A 25,582-nucleotide genomic window follows, 5' to 3' on the forward strand; every position below is an offset into this window, starting at 1 on the left:
GTCTTTCTGTTTATAAAATGTATTGCAATGACCGTGAATACTGAACACATATTTTTTATGAAGTTCAAAAATATTAGTATAAATTCATAATACCAGTACCCGAAAAAGTAAACGAGTTTAGGAAGATGTGTCAAAGAAGAAGAAATATCTTCCCTGTCGCAATACTATTGATTAATTTCATGCACGTTGTTTGTACCTTGGAGAACAAAACTACCCGAGTTGTACCATTTCTTTTTTCGATAGTGTAGGATATGCTTCCATGGGGACCACAATCTCTAATGGTGCCCCTGAGCAGTGTTATATTTCCGTATTAAGTACAATAACAGAGGTTTGTAGTCAGCGATACTGATTATACAGAGATGACTACACGCATACTTCCTTCTAAAAATGGAAATTAATCGATCAGGACTGGTCATAACATGACAGGCCAGCACATTACATTTATAAGCAGAATAAAATGAGCACAACTAATTCAAAGGTTAGGGGGTTAGAGGTAGCTATGCAGCCTAAAACCATTAATATACTTATTTTAAGTAATGATTCCTCCTTGAGCATCCTTGTTTATATCCAGTTATTTCGCTGATATATACATAGATCAAGGTAGGCGCAAATACACATAACACGCATATGGCCTGTTCGCATCTGATTACGTAGCAATTTTCAATGCCAAGCATGCGTCAGTTGCATATTTGCATTTCCGCAAGGGGCGCTACACCGAATCCTGGCTATCAGTCAAAATGGCATTGCCGTTAACAAGCTTCAGCCCATCCATCCGCTGGGTGGGACTTTGCCAGTAGTTGGGCATTTCCGGTCGTGTCGGGTTTCACGAAGCACGGACATTTAAATCTGCGGCACTGGGAGAGACTGGGAAACCTGCGTTCAGACGGCGTACCACGCAGCGGTTCAAACAGTAGTAGTAAAACCTTTTATTTTAGGGCAGATTTGTTGTTTTAATCAGTATTTTGTAGGTTCACTGAAGACCAGCAGCAATATTCTAATGTAAGAAGACGTTTCCATCGCTTGCTCTTTAGCTCCGTGCAGCTGTTGGATTATTCCTCTAGCTGAATTTTGAATGAACGTCCTGCATTAGCCGACTTGTTGTTTTCAATGTGCATGTAAATATCAAGCAAGCTTTGACGTCCGCGCAGAAGGCGTTTGCATGTATTTTTATTTCTTGCTTGGCCTTAAAGACCTGGAAAGAAACGCCTTCAACGAAGAGAATATTTTATGCAAGCTGTGTTATGATTGAAATGAAAAAAATACTTAGAAATTTCCATCCACTAAAGGAATTAAGGAAAATATAGTACAGTTGACAGTTTCTTTATACGAAGTTCATTTTTGTTTTTTTAGTTTTCTTGGGGGAAAACGGCAAATTAGGATTCTTTATAGAGAATTGCGTTGTGTATTGTAGAATTTGCATCATGTTCAGCTGGTTGGGTAATGATGACAGGAGGAAGAAGGATCCTGAGGTGTTTCAGACAGTCAGCGATGGACTCAAGAAGCTGTACAAAACCAAACTGTTACCTTTGGAGGAACACTACAAATTCCACGAGTTCCACTCACCCGCCCTAGAAGATGCAGACTTCGACAACAAGCCCATGGTACTGCTGGTGGGGCAGTACTCCACCGGGAAGACCAGCTTCATCCGGTACGTTCATCATCAAATGCAGGGGCTCTGTGATGGAGCATTTTAGAAGGGCAGGGCAGAAGGCAAACAGAAATCGTCCTTATTTAGCATCGTATGACATCATAGATGAAGCCAGCCCAACTGCTCCTTGAGTCCATTTGACAACTGAAATGTCGGCTGCATTTCTATTTCTATTCATTTCTATTTGATCAAGTATTTCAGTGAAGTTAAGTCTGTTAATCACTGTTTATCACTTGCTAATGTCTATGCAGATTCAGACCTGGCATTCGTTTCGGTTGAATTGACATCTCTGTTTTTGATTGACTTCACAAACACTTCAGAAACAGATGTAGCTTTTCACATCTAAGGGACCGGATTCGTTTTAGTGCTTGTAAACTTTGAGTTCACTCAGTTCAGTGTTCCCTGTTCCACGTAGGTCTCACTAAAATTCTTCACACAGCTGGGATTATTTCTGACCTAGGAATTGCCTAGATCGTGGCTGACATTTTGCATTTTCTCTTTGATTTATCCTTTTTGTAGACTAATGACTACAGTGACTGGGCAGGGTATTTGTCACATAGCAGCCATTGTGTTTGTGGTAATCACCAGACAGTGTTTACTGGGAGATATCAGGGTGTTTTAGGTCTGGCGGCCATTTGATCTCTGCATCCTTGAGGTTGTCGGTGGGCGCGGTTTGTGTAGTGAATCATCCACAAGGTTTCGATTCTTTGATGTCGTCATACAGCCTTTGCTTGCTGTTTGTTGCAGAATGGAAAAAAAAAGCACATGATTTCTTTCTGCCCTCGTTGTAAATAGTCCGGCGGCTTCCAGAGCAACAAGAACAGGACCAGACAACCAAAAGCAGGGAGATGGAATTCTGGTCACCTGCCGATTTGGTTCCTGGTCTTCAGCTATGTAGTTGGTCTGGCTCTTTACAAGGCAATTTGGACTGCTGTAAACATACAGTCATGTCTGGTGTTTCCCCACTCAGTGCCTTTAAATGAACCACTAAACTTTACAGTGGTGCATCTTCTTGGGTACATCATGCAGTGAAGCACTCCGTCTGTTCCTGAGCTGCCTTGTAATTAGCAGAATCTCTGATACCCACGGGGGCTGTAAGAAAATGTCACGCCTTCATCGCATATTCGCATACCTGTGCAGATGCGAGTCCCTTGTGGGGAATGTGGTTTCATAATGATCAGGACACAGGGCTGGGGACAATTTTGACAGTTCCCAAAATTCCACTGAACCCTATTATGTTTTCCAAGGATGAACTCTAAGTTAAAGTTAAAATGTTTCAGAAAACCATTCAGCCGTATCAATGAAGTGTAAAACCTTTTAAGTTGCTTAGGGGTAAGAAAATCTGCTGAGCTGGGAATTAAAGTTTTTAAATGTCGTATAATTAAGTGACCACGATCCCTGCCAGGGTAAGCGGCTTTAGAGATGGACAGGAATAACAAAATGTCATGTGGACCTTGTGAAGTCATCGCAACATCAAGGTGAACGAGTGCAGCCTCTTCAGTTACCTGCAGTTCTTCCCAGAGTCTATTATTAATGAGGAGTGTAGAATCTCGGTGTCGACTGGGCCAGCAGTAAGGTGCTGATTTGCTTTTCTCTGGGGAGGGGCTATTGGCGTGGCCCGGGCACCCTGCAAGCTCCAGACAGGATCTCCCTGGTCTGCTTTGAATTTCCGGGCCTGCAGTTCAAAGTGACAGCTGAATTTAATATGCAAACTGAGGACCTTGTCCAGTATAATGTCACAACGTAGAATGGAAGTAAATGGACGTGTTTGTTTCTGGTCAGCTTGTCTGATGTGTTTAATAATGCATTGCTTATAATTCAGTTTGGCCGTATTATAGTAAAACGGCTGCTTATGGAATTGCATCTCCGGCATCGTGGGTTTGAATCTACATAAATGCATAAGTAGCATGTGTTGTTTTGGTGTTTGTTTCCTTCCAGAGATGGCTAATGAATGTTAATTGGGGTATATTTTCCAGTAACGGCAGGTAACCTGTTCCCGTCTTAGGTACCTTCTGGAGCAGGACTTCCCCGGCATGCGGATTGGGCCGGAGCCCACGACGGACTCCTTCATCGCCGTGATGCATGGCGACGTGGAAGGGCTGATCCCTGGGAACGCCCTGGTCGTGGACCCCAAGAAGCCATTCCGCAAGCTCAACGCCTTCGGGAACGCCTTCCTCAACAGGTGCGACCTGGTGCCTTCTGCAGTCCCTCGGGCAACGGGGACCTGGGGAGGGGGGAGGGGGAATAAAGCTTTTCCCTTCCTCAAGTTTTCAGTCTTTTTGCGAAATGGAGAAAAATGTATTTCTGGTGTGATTCCCTGCTAGTGTGTTGAGTAAGAGTTTTTTTTTTTTCGCGTTATCTTTTTAAATGGTCCAAAAATGCTTTCAAAATTATTTGTTTAAAAGTTGTACTTTTAAATTTAAAAAAAAGTTAAGTTGCTGTGCTTGAGGTTTTCCAAGTCGCCATTCCGCCATCTTTTTCATTTGGGTCTCGGCTTTGCTGTGCAGTTGAGTGTTTATCACCCAGACGCTTCGGCTCTTGTACTTTGAATTCTGGTTCCCGTACAAAGGTGGAACTGGGAAACACAACAACACCCTTAGAAAAAGGCACCCTTAGAAGATTACCCGGCCGACTGGAGTGCAGGACATTCAAAAAAATGCCGTACTCGTGGTTTCTGGTGACGATGTTTAAAGTGATTAATAATTCACATGGTACGGTATGTGCTTGGTTGTCAGTGCTATTCCTGGTATGCTGGAAATAGCTGTAGTTTGTGTTTTGTGTTTTAACCACATTTTTGGAGAGCTGAGTACACATTATTATTATTATTATGTATTATTATTTATTATTATTATTATTATTATTATTATTATTATAGGGGGACTGGTTACTTAGGGCATGGACTGTTATGCCGATAGTCTGGCAGTTGTCATATCTGCTGTCCAATGCCCTGGTATAACCATTTCTATTAAATGGTATATGTCATTTTAGGTATATGATGTATTCTTCTTTCAAATCAGTATCTGAGAACCCTTTGCTGGGAGTGGGGGCCCAAGATAAAGGTGCTCCGGCATCTGCCGCATTAACAGTCAGTGCAGGCTGGATGCCCCCCCCCCCCCCGGTAGAAGCGTCACACTCTGGGACTCAGCTTCGTCCTCACAACCCGCAGCTAGCGTTAGGGTGCTCTCACGTCGCGGTGAGGATTCTTGAACCTGTGCTCACATTCCCAGAATTCCTCTGTATATGCCCTCCTGCTGCTGTCAGTCCGGATTAACACCCCCCCCCCCCTCCCGGGGAGCATGCCTGTTTACAGTGAGTGGCTCTGCGTGGGCCTGCTGCAGCAGCGTCATTGCAAAAGGTCATGCTGCCAAACGTGCATTTTAGCACCGCGCACGCATGCGGCATGACAACTGGAAATCACCCAGTACAGGAAATGTTTGCATGCGGTCCGGGACTTGTACTGTAATTATTGTTCTGACAAGGATATCATATGGGTCATAAACGAGGTATAGTAGAGGCCATGCATGAGAGTCAAGACTGTGGTTTGGCTCTCTAACTGAAGCTCCACAAGCCTAATGTGGAAGGCTTACGCTCTAATGTGCCAAGTAAGCAGTATATCGCTGCATGCAGTGAGACGTATTTCAGTCAGATCTCTCTCAGCAATGTTGGTATTATTTCCTGTGCTGTGGTTTGCAAGCTTGCTTTCAGTTTGCAGGTTTGCTGTGGGTGTTTTGGCCATTTAGATGCTGGGCTATTAAGCCCTTATTGGAGGTTGTATTAATAGAGCATCTTCTCTTTATAGGCTCAGGAATAGTAAGTCTTTTTTCTGCCCTTTGGATGATGTGCAGGAGGGTAATTCCATACAGCTGTATGTGCTGTGCTGCATGCAAGAGAGAGCAGCCCCCTCTACAGGCTGGGCTGTGTGCTACGGCCCTTAATCGCTCCAGTGTATGAATAAGCACAGACAGTGTTGCAGCTCTGGCTTCTTATACGGGTTGGACTGACTGAACCCGGTTTACACGCGTGTGGATGAGCTGTCCCTGTGTTCATCTCCCCGCAGGTTTGTCTGCGCCCAGCTGCCCAACCCTGTGCTGGAGAGCATCAGCGTCATCGACACCCCAGGGATCCTGTCCGGCGAGAAGCAGAGGATCAGCAGAGGTGGGCCCCGTCTCGCCGGTCCCCCGCGGTTTGCCAGCCTCGTCCTTGGCCCTGCATCGAGGCTGGCCAATCTCCTGACGCTTGGCCATTTGTCTTATAACATATGTGGGACAGATGAGCGCACGTTCTATGCCAAACTGCGGACACCAGCGGCTCTGCTTATGTAGAAGGAATGAAGGGGGTTTGCAGTCTCATTCTCAGGGGAGCAGCGAGAGGATTTGCATCCAACATCTGCTTTACATGTTGTTTCCAGAGGTCCATTACCTGCTGTGCACCTATAGGCTGCACAGGATTCTCAAGGAGGCTATTTTCTCAGTTGCTATAAGTGGATTTAATGTAGCTCATGTCGGCACTAGGAGACTGAGCCTAAGCCTATGATGGTCTGCTTGGGGAAATGACTAACAATAGTCACCATTTGGTATTTACATATACATTCTATTTGGCTTGAACTACGCATGAGTCTTTACAGGAATGTTGCCCCAGGTTTCAACTGCCTGAATAAGACTTTGTCGCCTGTACTTGTGAAGGACTTTTTTATTTGTATTTTTTTACAACAGATGATGTTGTAAGGCCTATCTTTGGGGATACACGTTGAAATTACTGGGTCCAAACTCAAGTTCTCTCAGAGTTTTATATGTATCTAAAGGGTATTGTTGTACGTCTGACTGAAGGAAAGAAGTGTCCCTTTATTTTCTGGAATTTCTCCCTCTTGCATCACAGAGTTTTTTGTTTTGTAACTTTGTATGGGCTGGGAGAGTTGAGTTTGGCTAAAACATTATTCATTATGATAATTCATCATCATAATCCGCCAAATGCGTTTCCTCCCCAGTCGCATAACTTTCTGCTTTTCATTTCTCAGCTGCCGCACTCGCCCGTGTTCCAATAGCATGACATTCCCATACGGCCGTATTTACTGGTGATGGGTGAAGCAAGGCCTTTAAACGGCTGGTCAGTGTGTTTATTGTTCAGTGTCACTCACTGCCTGCTGTCAGCCAGTGGGAACCAATGAAGTAACCAGTGATGTAACAATGGTGGCAGCGTTCACTGCGTCATGCGAAATTTCCCTTAGTTTTTTTTCGGGTTTTTGTTGGTGCACAAAACTGAAGGAAGGGTGGAATTCTCTCTAGAAATTGTATGATGCCGCTGGCTAATAAACTAAACTTGTCGATTAAGACAATTACAATCATTTTAATTTACTTAACTGCTTAATAAGCACTGGTGTGGTTTCCTTGCACCTCGGGGCTGGGATTTGAAATCCTACCGCTGTTTTCTTGGGTGTGGTGTTTGGATGCTTCTCCTGTGCTGCACGGCTGTCTTCCAGCTATTTAGTCTAATGACATACATTTAGGTGAACTGGCAAGGTGTCGTGTGCATGTGTGTTTGTCTGTGTGTGTGTGTGTGCGTGTCCTGTGAGGGACTGGCATTCCAGCCAGGATGCACCCCAGCCTTGTGCCCCGAGCTGCCTGGAATGGGCTCCAGGCGTTTTCCCACAACTCTGATCAGGATTAACAACTGGAAAATGGATGGATGAAACTAAATATGCATTATTAATAAGGTAAAAGGCGAATGATTCAGTTTCAGTTAATGTTCAGTTGGAATGCTTGTTACTGTATTATAATAAGATTCGATCAGTTACCCTTGTGGAAGTTAAGATACCAGCTCAGAGAGGAACATTTGTTGTGAGATAGTTGTGAGAGAGTCCATCCCTTTCTGACTGGGGGAAATGCAAAGACAAGGCCGTCTCTGCTGTCTTCGGGCTCCATGATCCGTGTGGGTCTGGGATTGAGTTTCTGCCCTGGCCTCATTGGCAGAGTCTCTCTTAACCCGTTATGCACCAGTCCTGCTAACTAGCTGGAACACGGTTAGGAGTCTGGTCCCGCCTCCCCATGCCAGACGTTCCAAAACTGTAAATGTGCACATTCTTCATCTGGAAAAGTCCGTCCGTTTGCCCGTGGTCATGTTTCTGCCTCTGCTGCCTCGCCTCCTCGCTTACTGTGAGGCACATGGCAGCCCGCGGGTGTTGGCACCGTGAGAACAATGGCCCGCGCTGTTCCTCTGTCCCACGACGGGAGGGCCCAGATGAGTAACGTCGCGTCTTTCCCCCGTCCTCCTTCCAGCAGACTGAATCGCGTCTCTGCCAGGAAGCACTCTGACGACCGCCAGCACGCTGTACTTTAAGCTGTCGCCCTACAGCACGTCATCGTTGTACGACTTCTCTACATTCTCAGGGTTGCTTGGAAATGGCCCAGCTTTCAAGCTGTTTAGATGTTCTCTCTCTCCCAGGCTGAGAGGTACTCCAATCTGTGGTCAAGATGTCCAGCAGCTCACCATTCTTCAGCAGCCTTTTACTGTACAGAAGTATCGGCTCTGTCAGCACTTCTGTACATTTATATATATTTTTTTATATTTCTTTATCTAGCAGCCACTAGATACACAGCGACGTACAGCTGATGCCAATAGTGGCCTGTCTTAAGGTTGGTAGGTTTATGTTTTTACTTCAGTGTAATTGCGATGAATATATAGACCGTGTCCCAAATGGCTGCCAGAAATATGAGATGTAGATGAGAAGCTTGTGGCAGGGCTGCCAACTCTCACGCGTCTGGCGTGACACTCGCACTTTCACACTCTCACGCTCACACGAGAGATGTTACGGTAGATCTGTGTTTTTCCATTATAAACCTAAAATTTGCTACATCAAAAGCGTTGGGTAGTTTGCAAACCCTATAGACTGTTTACAGGGCAAGAAAAAGTACATACATGTAAGTGCATGTGCATGTGTGTCCCGACTTGCTTCGAATTGAAAATCCCATGCCAGCCAGCTGACCAAAGGTAACTCTGTTGTGCAAATTGATCGTTTCCCTAAAAGGCGTCACTGGTTGTTCGCTAAAGTGCTTTGCCATTTTATCTCTTCTCAGTGATCATTTTGACTAGTGTTACCGGTTTGTTCCCAGGTCCGGCTCGTGGGGTGGCAGTTGCTGGCCGATCGGAAAGGTTCCTCTTACGTTGGTAACCATTGTTGTTGTTATCAGGTTTGTGACTATGGTTGTTTATTCAGTATTACTTGCCTGTGTTGCTGCAACAAGAGGAAGGCTGGATCTGCCAACCCAGCACTGTTCTCCTTGCAGTGACTGTAGGCCTGTAAGGCACCATCTGCAAGCCAGCAAGTGGTAATTGGGGGTGTGGAAGGGCATCAGGGGGCAACCAGTCATATGCATGTGGCTGCTTGTGATTTAATGCGACTCACGCTGCCGCCCTCTGAACATCCTGTCCAACGGTGAGTCGAGACTTGGAGGGCGAGGTGCTCTGAAGTCAGCTTGTTTGGGATCTGTACCTTCTGCAGACACGGGGGCGACGGTTCTGTTCTTTTTAAGGCATTAGAGTCGCCTTGCCCCGCATGGTTTTGGAGCCGCAGCGACGGAGGCTGCATCCCGTGCTTTGCTGCTCGCTGTCGCTCTGGATGCGTCCCGCAGGATGTAGATGGAAAAAGAGAGGGGGGGGGGGGGGAGTCTGTCATCTGAAACCAAAGGAAAATAAGTTGGAGGGGAAAACTTCTTGGCACAGATGGTGCGCACGCACACCAGGAGGACCTCTGTCTCTCACCCGTGGGGGGGTGGGGGGGGCGGTGTGTCACCCAGCCAAACCTCACCATCGTGATTCATTCTTCAGGTCTTATTAATTTTACCTTTTGCATTAAATTACATGTGGTTGGGTGGGGCTGGTGGCTTCGAAGCCGTCTGTCAGGCAGGACCTTCTACGTCGCTTTTTAGGTTGGGTGGGGGGAACCAGCAGAAACAGCCAGCAGATCCTCCTTCCCGTATCGCTCTGTTTCACGCATGCTTACTCAATTCCTGCTTCCAGGCTAAGTCCATCATATGCTGGGGCCACCCTCAGTAATTGTCCCCCCCCCCCCCATCCTGGGGCATCAGCAGTTTCCTTTGGCTGTGTGTCTGTTTCCCCGACCCTCTGAAACCACCCCCGCTGGGAGCTGGAGGGGATGGGGGGGATTAGGGCAGATTCTCGCAGCTGTGAGACTCGGGTAACACAAGCGCAGTCACTGCGGCGCTGGCCGGACGCGTCAGTTTAAAGGGTTTCCTTCTAGAGGAGTTTCCTAGTAGCCCGATTTATTCGAATAGCAGATCAGATGAGTGCAGTTACTTGGGCCAGCCTTAGCCAGTTCAAAAGTTAATTGGTTCCGTTTTGCTTCCCGGTGGCTTGTTTGATGTCAAGTGGATTTGACACCTAGGCAGATTTGTTCACATCAGCCGTTTGTCATCTTTACCATTGTGCAATTCATCACGCCAGAACCCTTCAAATGCCATGACAGCACGGGGCTGGGTTTGTGCTTCAGGCATTCATATTTCATAATGTTCTACCTTCATTTGTATAGTGAAGTCCACAGTAGAGCCAAGAAGTGTGTGTTTTAGTTTTTCCATACATTGTTAGTTGCATTTAATGTGATTGACACACACATCTGTGTGATTCTCATTTTATGTACATGACATACACATGATGTTTCTCACGATGCAGATACCAAAAACATCAAAAGAACCGTGCTTCTGTCGCACGCGCTAATCTGCCACCAGTGAGGTTCTCCGGTTCTGTGGGGCATGACCCAGATACAGCCTAGTTGGTCTGGGCATGCTGCATTTTTGCAGACCCCTACTGGAACCTCTGCAGGCCTCAGAGGCACCCTGACGAGCCCCTGTCTCTCATTAGCGATGCCCTGTTAGGGTCGAGTTTAGCACCATCCTGGACCCCTGGCTCCTCATTAGAGGGCAGCCTGGAAGCTCATGGGCTCCTGTGAAGTATTTGTCCTACATGGTGGGGCTTTGGCGAGTCAGATCTGCACCTCGAGATCAAAGCTACCGAGTCTGACTAATCGGGAGAGGCGTGCTGAAGACCTTGGGCTGGATGACGGGAGACCCTGAGAGACCCTGGAAGCCTGAGAGACCCTGGAAGCCTGAGAGACCCTGGAAGCCTGAGAGACCCTGGAAGCCTGAGAGACCCTGGAAGCCTGAGAGATGGCTACCTTAGCCATCGTTATGCGCGGCTAGGCTAAGCATGCTGAGTCATGTGGCATCACACCCTCCTCTTGCATGGGGGAAGCCGACGCAGGGGAGGCTAGAGAGGAATATTCATCAGAATACAGACTATGCACATCTTCCTGCCTCATGCCCGGACTACCTGTAGGAATACTCTCACTTCAGGAGATGGGGGGGGGGGGGGAAAAAAACAGGAGTGTTTGCTTACATTGGTGCTTTGACCAGTGAACAGAGCTCAGACTTCCTCATCCCATAACCTGCACATGGCTGAATCTCCCCTGTATTTAGCATTTATGGTGGCATCTGTGTGGTGCTGCATGGATTTTAGTTTGTCTGTAGTGTTACGGGATGGTTATTTTGTAGCAGAAGTAGATTTTTGTTTGGTGGCTGTAGTTCTGTTTTTGTATCGGCATGCAGAACCCAGATTTGACCCATTGCCTACTTCCCGATTATCTAAAAATTTCCGTTCGCCCGGCAAAGAGCATGTCAGGTCTGTGGGTTAAAAGAGCAGAATGCATTTGCTCTTCAGACCGACCTCCGATCCGATGTAATTTAGCCATCTGTGTGCTGGGTGTGTCCGTATTCCCGCATGCTCGTTGTCCCCGGATAAGAAGGCGCATCGGGGACAAAATACTTGAAGGGTGGGGGGGTCGGCCTTGACATGCCCCTTTAAGGGCTGCTTTTTAATTTTATCACCCCAGCATAATAAAAAATGAGTATTAAGTAGCTGCAAATGACTGTTTTTGTGTCATCCACTGTTTAATAGTCTTATTTACATTTCTATAGCATTGACTATAACCCACAGAGCCGATCAGTGCCCAATACTGTCCTTTGCTACTTTTTTTTTCTGAATTGATTTCTTATTTGGTACCTTGAACTTGTTTTGTGTGTCAGGAAACAATTTTATACACGCCTGTTCAGTGGCATCCCTCAACCATCAATGTTGCGCGAGTGTGGTCGTAAGTGGAGGCTCTGCAGAATTACAGTGTGAACCCTCGACCATCAACGCTGCGAGTGTGGTCATAAGTCACAATGGAGGCTCTGCAGAATTACAGTGTGAACCCTCGACCATCAACGCTGCGAGTGTGGTCATAAGTCACAATGGAGGCTCTGCAGAATTACAGCGTGAAGGAGGTGAGGAAGGTCACTGGGAAGACCTAGGCGGGTGACACTGCTGATGTCATCGGCCCCGTCCTGCTGATTCCAAAGTTAAGCCCGTTTTAACTAGTTTAACGCCTTCAGCTCAGCAGCAGGTCTTCATGGAATTTATTTATATTCATTAATCATGCTGAACAACAAAAATGTCCCTTTGGGGGAGGGGGGTTTATAAAGATCTTATCTTGACCTGTTACGGCCTGCTTGTTGCCATATTGCCCATACTGCCGGAACCAGTTTTAGGAAGGTATTTGAAATGGAACATTTTAGTAATGTGTCAGTCCGGTGATATAGATGCAGTACATCCCATTTTCAAGTGAAACTCCACACCACTGAGTGGTTTGTTTAGAGGTTTCCCACATGAGATTTTTTAATAATTATGACTTTGACTTGCAGTATAGTTGTCTAAGGCTGTGTTTCCCAATCCGGTTCTCAGGTTCTTGCAGATGGTCTGCGTTTCTGCAGAAATATGGACTGTCTGGCAGGGAACTCGGAGGGAGCTAAAACACGGACCGGCTGTGGGTCCCTGAGGACCCGAATTGGGAAACACTGGTCTAAGGTGCTGCTCTGTAATGCTGGAGTGGGGTTCAGTGGGTGACATATTCCCCCCCATACCTGCAGTAATATGCGGCTGTATAAGCAGGATGTGCGTAAGATGTGGAAGCGCGCGAGCCCTATTTCTGCTGAGTAAGTCAGTAACGTGACACGGTGGGCAGGCAGGGAGAGAACTTTCACAAATAAACAGATCATGCCGCTTCCCCGGGAGGCTGCATGCAGAGAGTCCCCATAAATGGGGCCCGCTTGGACGGGCGACCGCGTCTATTAAGGTGTTACTAGGTTCCTTTCACAAGCTCTAGCCCTTCGCACCGCAGAAACAGCCTTTAAAGCATGTCGCCTGTCCTGCTCGGCCCTTTCCGGTAAAAAGAACAAACGAGGCCTTGGATTTCAAGCGTAAACAGGTGGCCTTCTGCCACGCTGCAACATTAAATCTCACGTTTCCTGGCCAACTGGCTGCAGATCCATGGGACTGCTGTTCGCGGCTTAAACTGTGAGGCATCGACACTGAATCCTGAGTCAGACCTTATTCAGGCTTAACAGACACTTTTCACCCAGTGACTCGGGTTGTTACAGTTTAAGCATTCGCACCTGTTGACATTTTTTCTTCGGGAATTCCGGTTTCTTGTGTGGCTTTACCTTGTTCGGCAGCAATGTCTTCAGATGCTTGAAGTCCAGGCCCTTAAACATGAGGCTACTTGCAGCACGTACAGTCTGGCACTGCGAGCACATTTTGTCCTTTTGCAGGTTGATCAAGCTCTGCATTGTCATCAGGATAGTCGTGGCTCCTAAGCTTACACTTGGGTGTTGGGCGTATCCTGAAATTTTACCCTTTGCCTGTGAGCAGGACTACACATGAGTGTGTCACGCTTATTGCTGGGAATTCACTGAATTGCTTTGTTTTAATGTTCTTTCCCTTTATCTTTGGCCACATTGAAATTGCAGCCGGTTTGATAACGAGCCGGAATCGTGCTCATTTTACTGCTCTGTAATTCAAGCTTGAATAGGTCCTTCAAAAAATTTGCTATAGTCATAAAGAAAGGCAGGAAGTCTTGTTAATTGCACCTTTTTGATTCTTGGGTTTAAACTTCCTAGGTGTGCTGTGGAGGTTTGTATCGGAGAGGTGCAGAGGTGGAAAGTCCAAGTCCAGACCAAGATGAGTAACCAACTGAGTATAAAGTAACATTCACAGAGTACTCAACTGGCTGGTTGAAACAAAATCTTGGTCTGGATTTGTACTTTCTGGACCTGAAATTTCCACCTCTGGACAGTCAACAGGTCCAAGTTTCCCTGTAACATGCACTTTTAATGTGTTCTTTCCTTCATTGTTTTTTGTGTTTGTTTTTTTGTTCTTTTTCTTTCTCCCCTGTGTACAGTTGCACAAGAAGAGGGCTATAGCTGTCTGCATAGGTGCCCGTATGGAGGTATTTTTGTGGAAGGGCACAGCCCAAGCCCCTGCTCTCGGGATACATTCCCAGCATAGCAGAGGGTGATGCTGCCTCGCTTTAAGCTAGCCCTGAAAAAAAAAAAAACCTTCCCCCAAGAAATTAACCCCTCCCTGTTCTCACATCTCTGCACTAATGCCACGCCCCACTCACAGTTACGTGCCTGTTATTGTCCTGCCTCCAGTAGCACCTTTTTCATCCAAACATCTGTTTCCTCGTCCAATTAGACTTTGTCTCTCCATCATAAGGAAGATTTTCGTCCCAATTAGCCATGGATACAACACAAGTGTGAACAACATCTGGATGGTATTGAGGCATAGGGAGACTGAAGATCTTTTCCCCAGTATGGTGTTGCTATGAGGTAACAGTTAACACACCCTTGGCGATATTGAGTGTGAAGCTTCCCTCGCAGCTTCAGTTGTTCCAGTGCTGCACTTTTCTGAAGCAGTGAAACTGATGTGTAGTAGGTCCCTTTCAGCGCACAGAGTAACTCGGTCTTTCCCTGTCCACCTGGAGCAGTGCAGGCCGCAATAACGCCTTGTGTGGAACCGCCGAATCTAAATCCATGGTGTTTGGACGGCCCCTCTGCGGAGATGGTATCTCCCTGAGGAAAAATGGCCGCTCACGCCACACTACATGCTGCTGATCTGACCCATTAACACACTAATTGACCTCCGATCTCCTTCCTGGAACTCTCTCAAAGAGCAGACAGGCGGGTGGTATGGTGCATGGCGCACAGGTAAGAACGACTGAAGCGGTTCTGCTCGCACGACGAAGCCGGCAAGTCGGGTAACTCCACAGGCAGCTGGGTGTCAGTGATGTGTGTCTGTGTGTGAACGGTACTCCTCTATCGGAGAACTGAAACCAAGGCCATGCAAGCATGAAAGTCCAAAGGACAAAAAGCAAATTCCCAGGGTGTGAGCATCTTTACTCTATTGTGCAATTTTTAAATTTAAAGGGAACTGATTAGCACAAAGCTCCAAACAGAAGATGGTTTGGAATCAGTCGAGATCAGCATCGCGGACGCTTCTCGTTGCACGTCGCCTTGCAGCGTCAGCATCGCTTCCCTCTCCCCCCCCCCCCCCCCCCCAAATCCACGCGTGTATTTTGACGCCGATGGTACGAGGCCGGCAGAGGCGCCATGACGGTGCTTTAGCTGGGAGACGAGTTTGACTGCAAGGTTGTTTGACTGCGTTTCCCAGCTGGTATGAGGCCAAGGATCGAAACTGGATGTAGTCAGCAAGGGAGCTGAAAGGAGATGTAAAGGCCAGCCGCACGAAGGTCGGCTTTCATTCAATGTCCCGCATCCAGGAATAGCTTAATTTATACACCACATTTAACAGTGGAATGAGCTACACACATACACGCAGTATCAGAACAGTCTTTTCAAAAACAAAAGAAATATTTTTTTATATCAATGGGAATTATGACTATAAACTTACATTATATTTTATAGCACTGTGGCCCAAGAGTGTTTTGAAATGGACAGATGAGTTTTGTTGTGATTGTGAAATCCATTTTTTTCCTGGTTAGAATACCTGACAATCTAGCAAGTTGCATTAGATTATGGGGCCATTTAGTCGAATCACACTGACCTGAGAGAGGACAGTGCAGTGCTCTCTGCAGTGCGCCGAGGATACCAGCCTATCAGGGGGCAGCGGTTGACGTCTCCTGTGTTGTAGAGAGTCCACACCACGTTGTGTTTTTAAATCCATCGATGTGACGGTCCCATGAGTACTTTGTTCTGCTGTAGTGCTGAACTATGAGGGTGGACCAGAACAGAGCTTGTGAACTGCTAAAGCCCAAAAGCTGTTGGTGATTGAACAGCTGCTCGGACAGATTGTGGACGGTGTCGTCAGGCCCGTGGGGTCTGCCAGCAGCACTGCAGATATCAAGCGCAAGCATGTTGTTTACATACACATCTGCATTTCAGGGCAAAGGCCTCTTACGCAACATCCCTGTGGATTCATTGCGTTTCCCTCGATATCTCAGTTGGATGCCTCTATCTAAACACTGCTCCTGTCCTCAAGGGTCCTTCATTAGCAGGAAGAATGTGCACTTGCTGACCCTTGACCTTCCTCCCCTTTTTGTCCTTTCTCCCATGCCCCTTTATCATCCCAGGCTACGACTTTGCGGCGGTCCTGGAGTGGTTCGCGGAGCGTGTGGACCGAATCATTCTGCTCTTCGACGCCCACAAGCTGGACATATCGGACGAGTTCTCCGAGGTGATCCGTGCCCTGAAGAACCACGAGGACAAGATCCGCGTGGTGCTGAACAAGGCCGACCAGATTGAGACGCAGCAGCTGATGAGGGTCTATGGTGCCCTCATGTGGTCGCTGGGCAAGATTGTCAATACGCCCGAGGTCATCCGTGTCTACATAGGATCCTTCTGGTCGCATCCACTTCTGATCCCAGACAACAGAAAGCTGTTTGAGGCCGAGGAGCAGGACCTCTTCAAGGACATCCAATCTCTACCCAGGAACGCAGCTCTCCGGAAGCTCAATGACCTCATTAAGAGGGCACGGCTAGCCAAGGTAAGCTCCTCCTCCACCTCAGAACATCTTGACAACCCTTGGCTTTACCTTCACAGTGGAAGATTAGAGGAAGGTCCCAGTTATAGCAGACGATGAAGGCCTTCTGTGAAAAAAATCTTATCGTTACCTAATATTTCTGCCTGGGGATGCATATGACGCATATTTCCTTTGAGAGGTTGAAGGATTTAGAAGAAACATACTACTTAGTGCTTCATTGCCTCAGTACATCTGCTTCATGAGAAAAGTGATGTCTGTACCACCAAGTTGGGTAGATGCCTTCTGTAGCGGTAATCCTGGAACCAGCCTTTACCAGTATGGTCCACAGGTCACATTAGAATGGTTCGCATCCACCTGTCTCTAATATGGAAATCCATTTGTTTGGCAGGTACTGCTATTTAAAACTGCTATTTCAATTCAGTAGAACTGAAGAATGACAAGCGAAGACTATACCGTTGAGATGAGGACCATAGGGCCTCCAAGCTTTGATTGGGTTTGGAAATATGGGATTGTGTTCTGTTGTCATGTGTGAGCCACGGGCATGGGTTAGTTGTTTAAGCAAATATGTACATTGAAAACGTCAACCAGCATTACAAAGAGGTATCTCTGGACTCTTGCACCTATCCAATCAACTTCTGTGCTTCATGATTGCATAGAAACCACTGTTTTGTGCTGTGGTGTCTATATACTGAGAGACCCAGGCTAGTTATACTGAGGTTCCTGGGACCTCTGTAGCCTTGTGTCCTGCACTTGGTGCAGGTAGAGTTATCCTCTCCACTCTGGCAGAAGAACAGGAATAAATAAATGAATATCAATTGTCCTTTAAAAAGCCATCGGGGACCTCAGGACCAAAACACCAAGAGTATCTGCCAACAAGAGCGTGCACCTCAGACTGCAGACTGCACAGCTTTCATTTTGTGATACCAGACAGCTTGGCCCGAGTCTTTTGTCTTTCCTGTGTGCTGCTGCAGTCTCTCGTCTCCATGATTTATTTCCACGTAGCGGTGAGTCCATTTCCTTAACTGCGGCCCCACCTACTGTGCCATAAAATCCCTGCGGGCCCCACCAGGAAGAGCTTGTCACGGTACTCGCTGTTTTTGTCGCACGGGGTTAGAGGAAAGGGCTCGTCAGGCCGGGTCGCGTCCCTGGGCGGCCCGCACGTGGTCAGCCGGGGCCCCCACACCGTTGGTGTCCCTGAACTGAGGGCAGATCCTACAGTATGTTTTGCAGGCTGTTTGTTTTTGCAAATTTTTTTTTTTCTTCTGATGAGACTGTGGGCTGTTGACCACCCTTGTTAGCAGATGTCCTCTGCCCCCCCTCCGCCCCCCACCCACAGTCACACCAGAACAGGACATGATCTGGCGTTCTCAGTCCCCGGCAGAGTGAGGAACTCTCTGCTTCTGCAGATGTCAGCAGTTCAGGAATAACACTCTCATGATGTACTTCGCTCATGATGGAACGGGATTGGCAGGTGTACAGTTATGGAGCATCTCTGCCGTCCCCATGCATGTCAGGTTATATTAAATTTTATAGAGCTGTTAGTGGTTTGGCTCTGGCAAGTCCATCAACCCCCCCCAGAAGGTCAATGCATCCAGGTCCAGCCGCTTTGGATTAAAGTACCCAGAATGTACACAATTAATATGGCTATTGATCGTATGCGATTTCCTGTGTTGTCTCTGCCACTGCGAACAGCTGTTTTTGCATCTTTTCCTGATCCCTTTGTCATTTGTTGCACAACTTCAGTATGTTTTCTGGAGACAGCCTGTCCTTAAAGAAGCTGAAGACAATTACGTCACAGCATGATACTCAAAAACAAACAAACACATAATTAATGGATGCTGAGTGGCTGCTGGGAATCTGGAATGTTTTACTCGCAGTACAGACGGTTCCCAGAGAATACGTTAACATACAGCTATGCAAAAGGCGCTTATCACTTGAGAAAAGGTCTCACGGCCGGCTGGGCATCTGCATCTGTAACTTACCCTTGCCTCCTCTCTCCTTCGCTTTGCTCTGTGCCTCCAGGTTCACGCCTACATCATCAGCTCTCTGAAGAGGGAGATGCCATCAGTATTTGGCAAGGAAAATAAGAAGAAGGAGCTGATCAATAGCCTTGGAGATATTTACAGCCGCATCGAGCGAGAACACCAGATCTCCCCAGGGGACTTCCCTAACCTGAAGAAGATGCAGGTAGAAGGTCTTCCTAAGCACTGGAAACACCGGTGTTCTTTCTCCAGGGACTTTCTGTCTGTGTCTCATAGAAAATTCCAAGCCCTTTATGTCAACACTTAACGCTTAGATGGTCACCTGAAATATTGAAGGCTACATGGTGCATTGCTGTCTACACACGGTCTAGTGATTCTCGGCGTTCTGTTTGATTGGTATGTTTTTCGCCATGAGAGGATATTGGCAGTTCAGGACCTTCTGCTTTTGAGAATATCCCTCATTTGTCCTTACAGCAGAGCTGTACTTAAGTCCTGGGCTCTAGACCTCCTTGTTTCAGTCCAGTCTCTTCAGCTTGTCCCCCATCCGCTGGAGTCGGGAGCTTATGAAGGAGCAGGTTCGGTAGCATTCAGCAGTCAGTACGCGATTCAGCTTCCAGAAAGAAGGGAAGGAACCGGGTGCTTCTGCTGCGTTCCCTGGTGTTTGATGCACTGTTATTGCTTGCTTTACATAAGAGATACGAGACCACAGTGTCACACTGCAGTCTTACTGTTTCATGTACTGCTATTATTCCAACATACTCTATGGTAGAATAAAGTACTGACATGAACCCCTTTTTATAAGTAAGTCTTATGTCTTCTCATTGTGCTGAATGCAGGGTCTTCCTAGCCTGGCCAAAGGGACTGTTAAATTACAGTTGTCTTGCAGGTTGTGAAATACACTTTGAAAGGAGAGGTTATTGGCTTTTATTTTCCTTGACTTCAGTTAGTCTCCTTAAGAAGCAGAGAAGCAACATGCATACGCAACAAAGACACTCGATTTTCTTTTTTGACGTAATTTCTGGGAATTTGACTTTAGCCTTCTTTGTTTATTAGTCATATGTAATGTTGATGAATGACAGATGGACTCTAGGTGCTCAAGCCTTAAAGCTGGGCAACTGAAATGAGTTTGAAGAGGCACTGTTCCATTGTAGCATAACTCTTTTTTTATCTTTTAATAGCTTCAGTCCATTGTAAGGTTTTTATTACAGCAACATGTGTTGTAAGTCTGATATCCGTGCAACAACAGTCTGAAGTGCCGTCTGTTTATGTTCATATTTTATTTGGCCCTCACTAAAGGAACAACTCCAGTCTCACGACCTGAACAAGTTCCAGCCACTGAAGATGAAACTACTGGATTTAGTGGATGACATGCTGGCCCATGACATTGCCCAGCTGATGGTTCTGGTGAGACAGGAGGAGACCCAGCAGCCCAACAAGGTGGTCAAGGGCGGAGCCTTTGATGGCACACTCAACGGGCCGTTTGGGCACGGCTACGGCGAGGGCGCCGGCGAGGGCATCGACGAGCAGGAGTGGGTGGTGGCACGAGACAAGCCGATGTACGACGAGATCTTCTACACCCTCTCACCTGTCAACGGCAAGGTCACGGGGGCTAATGCCAAGAAGGAGATGGTCAAGTCCAAGCTGCCAAACACAGTGTTGGGCAAGATCTGGAAACTGGCGGATATCGACAAGGACGGCATGCTGGACGACGAAGAGTTTGCCCTGGCCAACCACCTCATCAAGGTCAAACTTGAGGGTCACGAGTTGCCCAGCGAACTTCCACCTCACCTGGTTCCTCCTTCTAAGAGGAAAATTCCAGAATAAAATGGCATGGGGTGATGGAACGGAGAGAATTGAGGTGATGGTAAGGAGGTGTGGGCAGTGTGCAGTGAAGGAGCAGTTCAATAGAATCAGCAGAATGGGCTCTCATCTGTGCTTCAATAGAAAATTGGGTGGGGGGGGGCTTTGTGGAGTATGCTTCATAGGAAATGAGCAGGGAGCGAGAGACCTGCTGTTTAAGTGAGGTGGGGTGTGGGGGGAATTCGGGGGGGGGGGGTGATGGACTCCTACACGACACTCTTCCACAACCTTTCTTGGTTGCATGTAGCAGTTCGGTGACTCAGCACATGGCTCAGCAGGAATTGGAGAACAGCGCCCCCAGAGGAGAAACAAGCTTCCCTTTTCTGTGCCCTTCTGTTTGTTAAACGGTCATCGTGTCCTTCACGTGAGAGATCCAAGGCATGCTTTATGGGGGCAAAGATGTCACACTTCTGTCTTACTACTATGACTTACTCTGGTATTACCTTAGATAGACAGTTTAATGAAATAATGTACTGACTCAAACCCTTATTTTTCCAAGAATTAGGTCTAGTAACTTTTTTTTTTTTCTTGCATCAGCGTGCTAAATGCAAGGCCTTTCTAGCCAGACAGAGAGACTGTTAAATTGTATAGCTGTCATGTTGGACTATAGAGAGTTGAAAATTTTAAATGTCTAATGCTGAAATGTACCTTCTAGGATTAGTGTCCTCCGACTGTACGTTCCTATATATTTAGTGTGTTGCGATTATATGTGGAGTACTTGTAGGATTAAACTTGAGTTTGCTGGTAAGAAGAGTTGTGGGCAGACTATCAAGTGGGGGGGGATCCATACCAGTTTGGATTTCATGTCTTGTATGTCATGTCCAGTACCTGCTTGTGCTTGCTGTTTATATGGGGGTAAAGCCAGACGATCAACCACATTTATACAAATGCGATGCAAACTAGTTTCTACTTTAGCCCTCCGGAAGAGACCTCTTGCCTGTTCAAACACTGTTGCTAGTTTTCAGCTGCGTGTGCTGTGCCGTTCTTCATCTCCCCATGAGTCACTAGGTAAAATCCAAGTTATGTAAGATTTTTAGACCTGGCACGTCACGCTGCCATTTCTCCCTGATTGCCCTTTGCCGAATTACTCCAGCTGGAATCCCGTCTCTGTTTGTCCTCAGCCAGCAAACCCCATCATTCCCAGGTAGTACAAACACCCGAGCAGCTAAAAATTGTCACGAAGATAATGATTTGTTGACAAATTCAGATGTATTTATTCTACGAATCTGAGAGAGGGTTGATTCCCTGTTTAGCGTGTGCTGTCGTTATGGTAACATGGCTGCATTTAAGTTAATCTTATACTACTAACTTCCCCAAGAGTCCAGATTCTACTGCAACTGATGACTGGTAGCCTGTGTACCAATGTGGGATAATAAAATATAGCAAAAAATGTAAATGTCCTGTGACAGTTCAGTGGTGTGGGTGTCCCTGAAGGCTTTAGGGATTTTGGGATCTATGTTTAATATGATGTCATACAGATTTTGGGAGGAGTATCTTATAATTTTTGTTTCAAGATCACCGCTCACAGCAGTACATCTTCACAAAACAGCCGCTGCTGCTGTGTGTTGTGCTGCCAACAGGGGGCACCATGCACCGTGTTTGCTGCGTTTTATGCTAACCATACAGATAGGAGACATGATATATATTTTTTTTCCATTCAAGAAAAATATAACTGGAGGAAACTTTATCCCTGGCCGCACTCTATCTATAGTGCATTAAGGTTTCATGTGCTCTTCTGCAGAAACCACATCCTGTTTCATAAATGCAGTTGCTCACGCAAAGCTGAGATCACTATTAACGATGATAGCTGGGTCACCCTGTGCTGTACGCTGTCTTTATCGAAGCCTTCATCTGCCAGCTGTGATAATTTTCCTGAAAATTCAGATTAAAGGTGGTTTCGTTCGGCTGGGAATTGGCGAGTGTTTCGCACAATAACTGCGGGTGCTAATGTAGCCATATTTGCAGGTGACGAGTTCCAGATCTTCCACGAGGGCTTTTGGGTTTCGCTGCCAATCAGTCAAAATGGGACCCCCATCGAACCTCTAAGCTAGGTTTTTATTTTTTTTTTTTGGTTTTGATTTTCTCAAAGCTCTCTGTGCGATGTCTCTGTTCGTGTTGGATGTGAGAGTTCAGCACTGTGCAGCCTGCTCATCCCCCCCTCCCCCCGAGTACCCCATGTGCGTGTATTTAACAGACCTGTATCCAAAGCTATTGATTATGTGTCTCCTGTAACCACCCCCCATGGTAAAAAGAATTCAGGTGGGAAAACATTCCTAGAATGCGGGGGTTCTGCTTTGAAAACTAAACGATAGTAATAAAGTTATTTAAAATGGATTCTGCCTTTGGTTGTCTTCTGATGAGGAAAATGACCTTTTTACCGATAATGCATCACATTTCCGCAGGGAAATCTTGACACAAGGAATCCTTGCCAAAGATGCCTTTTTCGTTTTTGTCAGCACAAAAAGTGTGTGTCTTGGAAGCCTAATATTAATAAAAATATTCTTTTAACTGGAAGCTCAGTTGGAACTTTCAAATGAGTGTCGTCAAATGCTCTCATTTAATCCTCTCTGGATACAGTAGCTTACAGATGGCCCATTTGGAACAGCACCCCGTCAGCGGTGGGGCGCCGTGTGGCGCGGTGGGCTACGCGTCTGTGCCTGTGATCGGAAGATCGCCGGTTTGAGTTTGGCTTCGGCAGAATGGTCGCATGTCCACAGGCCCTTGTGCTAATTACCACACAGGTCATGAGCTGAATCATTTATTTTGGAAAAGGGAAAGAACTAAGGAGTTGAATCAGGTGTGTTAAATGAGGGGAAACCCAAGAATTTGCAGGGCTCCGGCCCCCCAGGACTGGAGTTTCACACCCCTTGGGGATTAACAAAGTATCTCTGTTCTATTGAGTGTCCCATTAAACCCAAAGTGCGGACAATGTCCCCCTCAAAAATGGAGGAATTCCTCACACGCCTACTACTGCTACCAACCCTACTGCTACTAAGCCGCTTATTTACATCTTAAATTCAAGCACTTTGCTCATGTTTGACTGCATCTAATTTGTTAAATTGAACACTGACATTCTAGTCTTGCAGGATCAGGAGAAATTCGAAAAAATATCCTGTTGTTGTGGAGGAAAGCTGGTGTATGAACTACATTCCTCTGCTGTTTACATAAAGGTGGAATATCCATAGCAATGAGCTGGCATACTGTTATACTGTAAATGAAGACGTTTTGTTTCCCTAAAAAGCCACGGTGGTCAACCCAGCTGAAACCACTCCAACCGATAGGTCACTCGAGCCACATCTGCACCCAGGCAGATTTCAGGAGGAATCCCAGATCTCAGCTGTTCCATCTATGTTTGGGTACGATGGCAGCTGCTATTGGCTGCTTTCCTGGCACATTAGCTTAGTTGTGCTATAAAAGTTGGTGACTCCCTACATCCTCTCTTTTTTTTTTTTTTTCTACACATAATTTAAATGCACCTTTTATAGTTACATGGCTGGGTTTTGATTCAGTTAGTACTGTACCTTTGGGGTACAGGAAACATTCCATTAATGGGACTCTACACCCCACAGTCCTTTGATCAAAGATCGAGTGCCATTTCCCACGGCTATAAAAAGATCTCAAGAATGGAGGTCGATGGACTCCAACAGGATCACCTAACTCTAGGATGGGCCTCGTTCCTGATGTGCTGGTTTGGTATCAACTTGTCTAAGGACAGATTTGGTAGGGAAGACCTACCCCAAAAAAATCAGCAATAGCTCTTGAATAGCTTCTTGGATTTAAAAAGATCAAATATTCACAGTCCTATTTTAGCTATATAATTGTTACACTGGGTTAATTTTGTCGTTTCGCATATGAAAGGGGACCCTGCTGAGAAGCTGTACTGCTGGAAATCTTCAGCGTTACCTGGAACTTCTAGCGATGTCTCCTAGGGTTTGCTTTTCCTGGAACCAGACTATGCTAGGCTACTGGATCAGTATCCTGTCATTCCAGATGTGGGCCCCAGGATTGCGTTTCTGAGCCGTTTCTGACAGAGCGCCTGACATCGGCAGACTGTGGGTGGCGCTCCTGCCGGGACACGAGGCTCGCTGAGGATGTACAGCATGTCCCCAGCGCCTGCTTATCTGCGGCTCCATCCATCCTCCATGGCTGTGACGCCAGTGGATGCCAGATTCGCGTGCAGCTACCGGTACGCAGGCAGGCAGAGGTGTTTCCTGCCGGGGCACATTGTGTTCTGTCCGGGACCCACCGGCCACTCCTTCAGCTCAGAACATCAACGCAAAAAAGTCCAGCATCATAAGAGGAAACTTGTGACAAGGTTCTGATTTTCCGACAATGACGTGATTCAGGCATCTTGAAACAGCAGCACCAGTTGGGATGGCAAACATGCATCACCACTGGCCTTTCTGGGGTAACTGGGATCAGATTGGGACAGGAGTGAAAGTGTGAAACGCAGAAAGAAACCCGAACATGGTACTGAGTTAGGAACTCTGCTGCTGTCCATGTGACACAGATTACTACAACAAAACTCCAGTTGAGGTGACTAGAGAGGCAAATGAGAACACATCAACTCATACAGTGCAAGGAACAAGGGACAGGTTTATCCATCCACCCATCCATCCATCCATCCATCCTGCTTATTGGATTGATTGTATGGATATTGTAATTGCATTGCATTGCATTGCATTGCAAGCTTGCCCTGCAATGGGTTGGCTCCCCATCCTTGGTTGTTCCCTGCCTTGCACCCGCAGCCTCCGGGATAAGCTCCGGACCCCCTGTGGCCCTAAATCAGATGAGCAGTTTAGAAGATGGATGGATGGATGGATGTGTCGTCAGCCGCTGTGCCTGTGAGTGGAAGGTCCCTGGTTCCAGTCTGGCTTCAGAAGTGTAGTCACCTCTGTGGGCCCTTGGACTAGGGCCCCTTAACCCCCCCAGCTCCATGGACGCTGCTGCAGATGGCTGCCCTTCACTGCCAAGCTCGCTCTCACATACATCTGTGTACATGGAGGACAAGACAGGGAAGGTGAAAAGAGGAAAACAAGGCAAAGGCGAAAAGAGAATTTCCCCACAGGGATCAATAAAGTCATCATTAATATTATTTTTACATAACTAACGAAAAAACACTGCGTAAGTAGTTTTGTTACCCGGTACTTTTGGTCAAGGCTTACCTTGAGATCCTTCATGTCCTGAAATATGAGTTAAATCAAACCTG

At 46.7% G+C, this 25,582-nt stretch overlaps 1 protein-coding gene across 2 annotated transcripts; it reads left to right on the forward strand.

Annotated features, from left to right (window-relative positions):
* The first annotated feature begins 784 nt into the window (after positions 1–784).
* ehd3 (EH-domain containing 3) lies at positions 785–22,707 on the forward strand. 2 transcript variants are annotated; one of them, XM_023840935.2, is made up of 7 exons: positions 785–999; positions 1,451–1,648; positions 3,654–3,830; positions 5,706–5,803; positions 16,122–16,534; positions 18,554–18,718; positions 19,810–22,707. In XM_023840935.2, coding segments are annotated over exons 1-7 (1,581 nt in total). In that variant the 5' UTR covers positions 785–997; the 3' UTR covers positions 20,338–22,707. The 2 variants fall into 2 exon arrangements, with proteins under 2 accessions (XP_023696703.1, XP_023696702.1); XM_023840934.2 differs by having other exon boundaries at positions 785–1,648.
* The last annotated feature ends 2,875 nt before the right edge of the window (positions 22,708–25,582 follow it).

This window comes from Paramormyrops kingsleyae, chromosome 19 (assembly GCF_048594095.1).
Source record: "Paramormyrops kingsleyae isolate MSU_618 chromosome 19, PKINGS_0.4, whole genome shotgun sequence".
NCBI classification, from domain to species: Eukaryota; Metazoa; Chordata; class Actinopteri; order Osteoglossiformes; family Mormyridae; genus Paramormyrops; species Paramormyrops kingsleyae.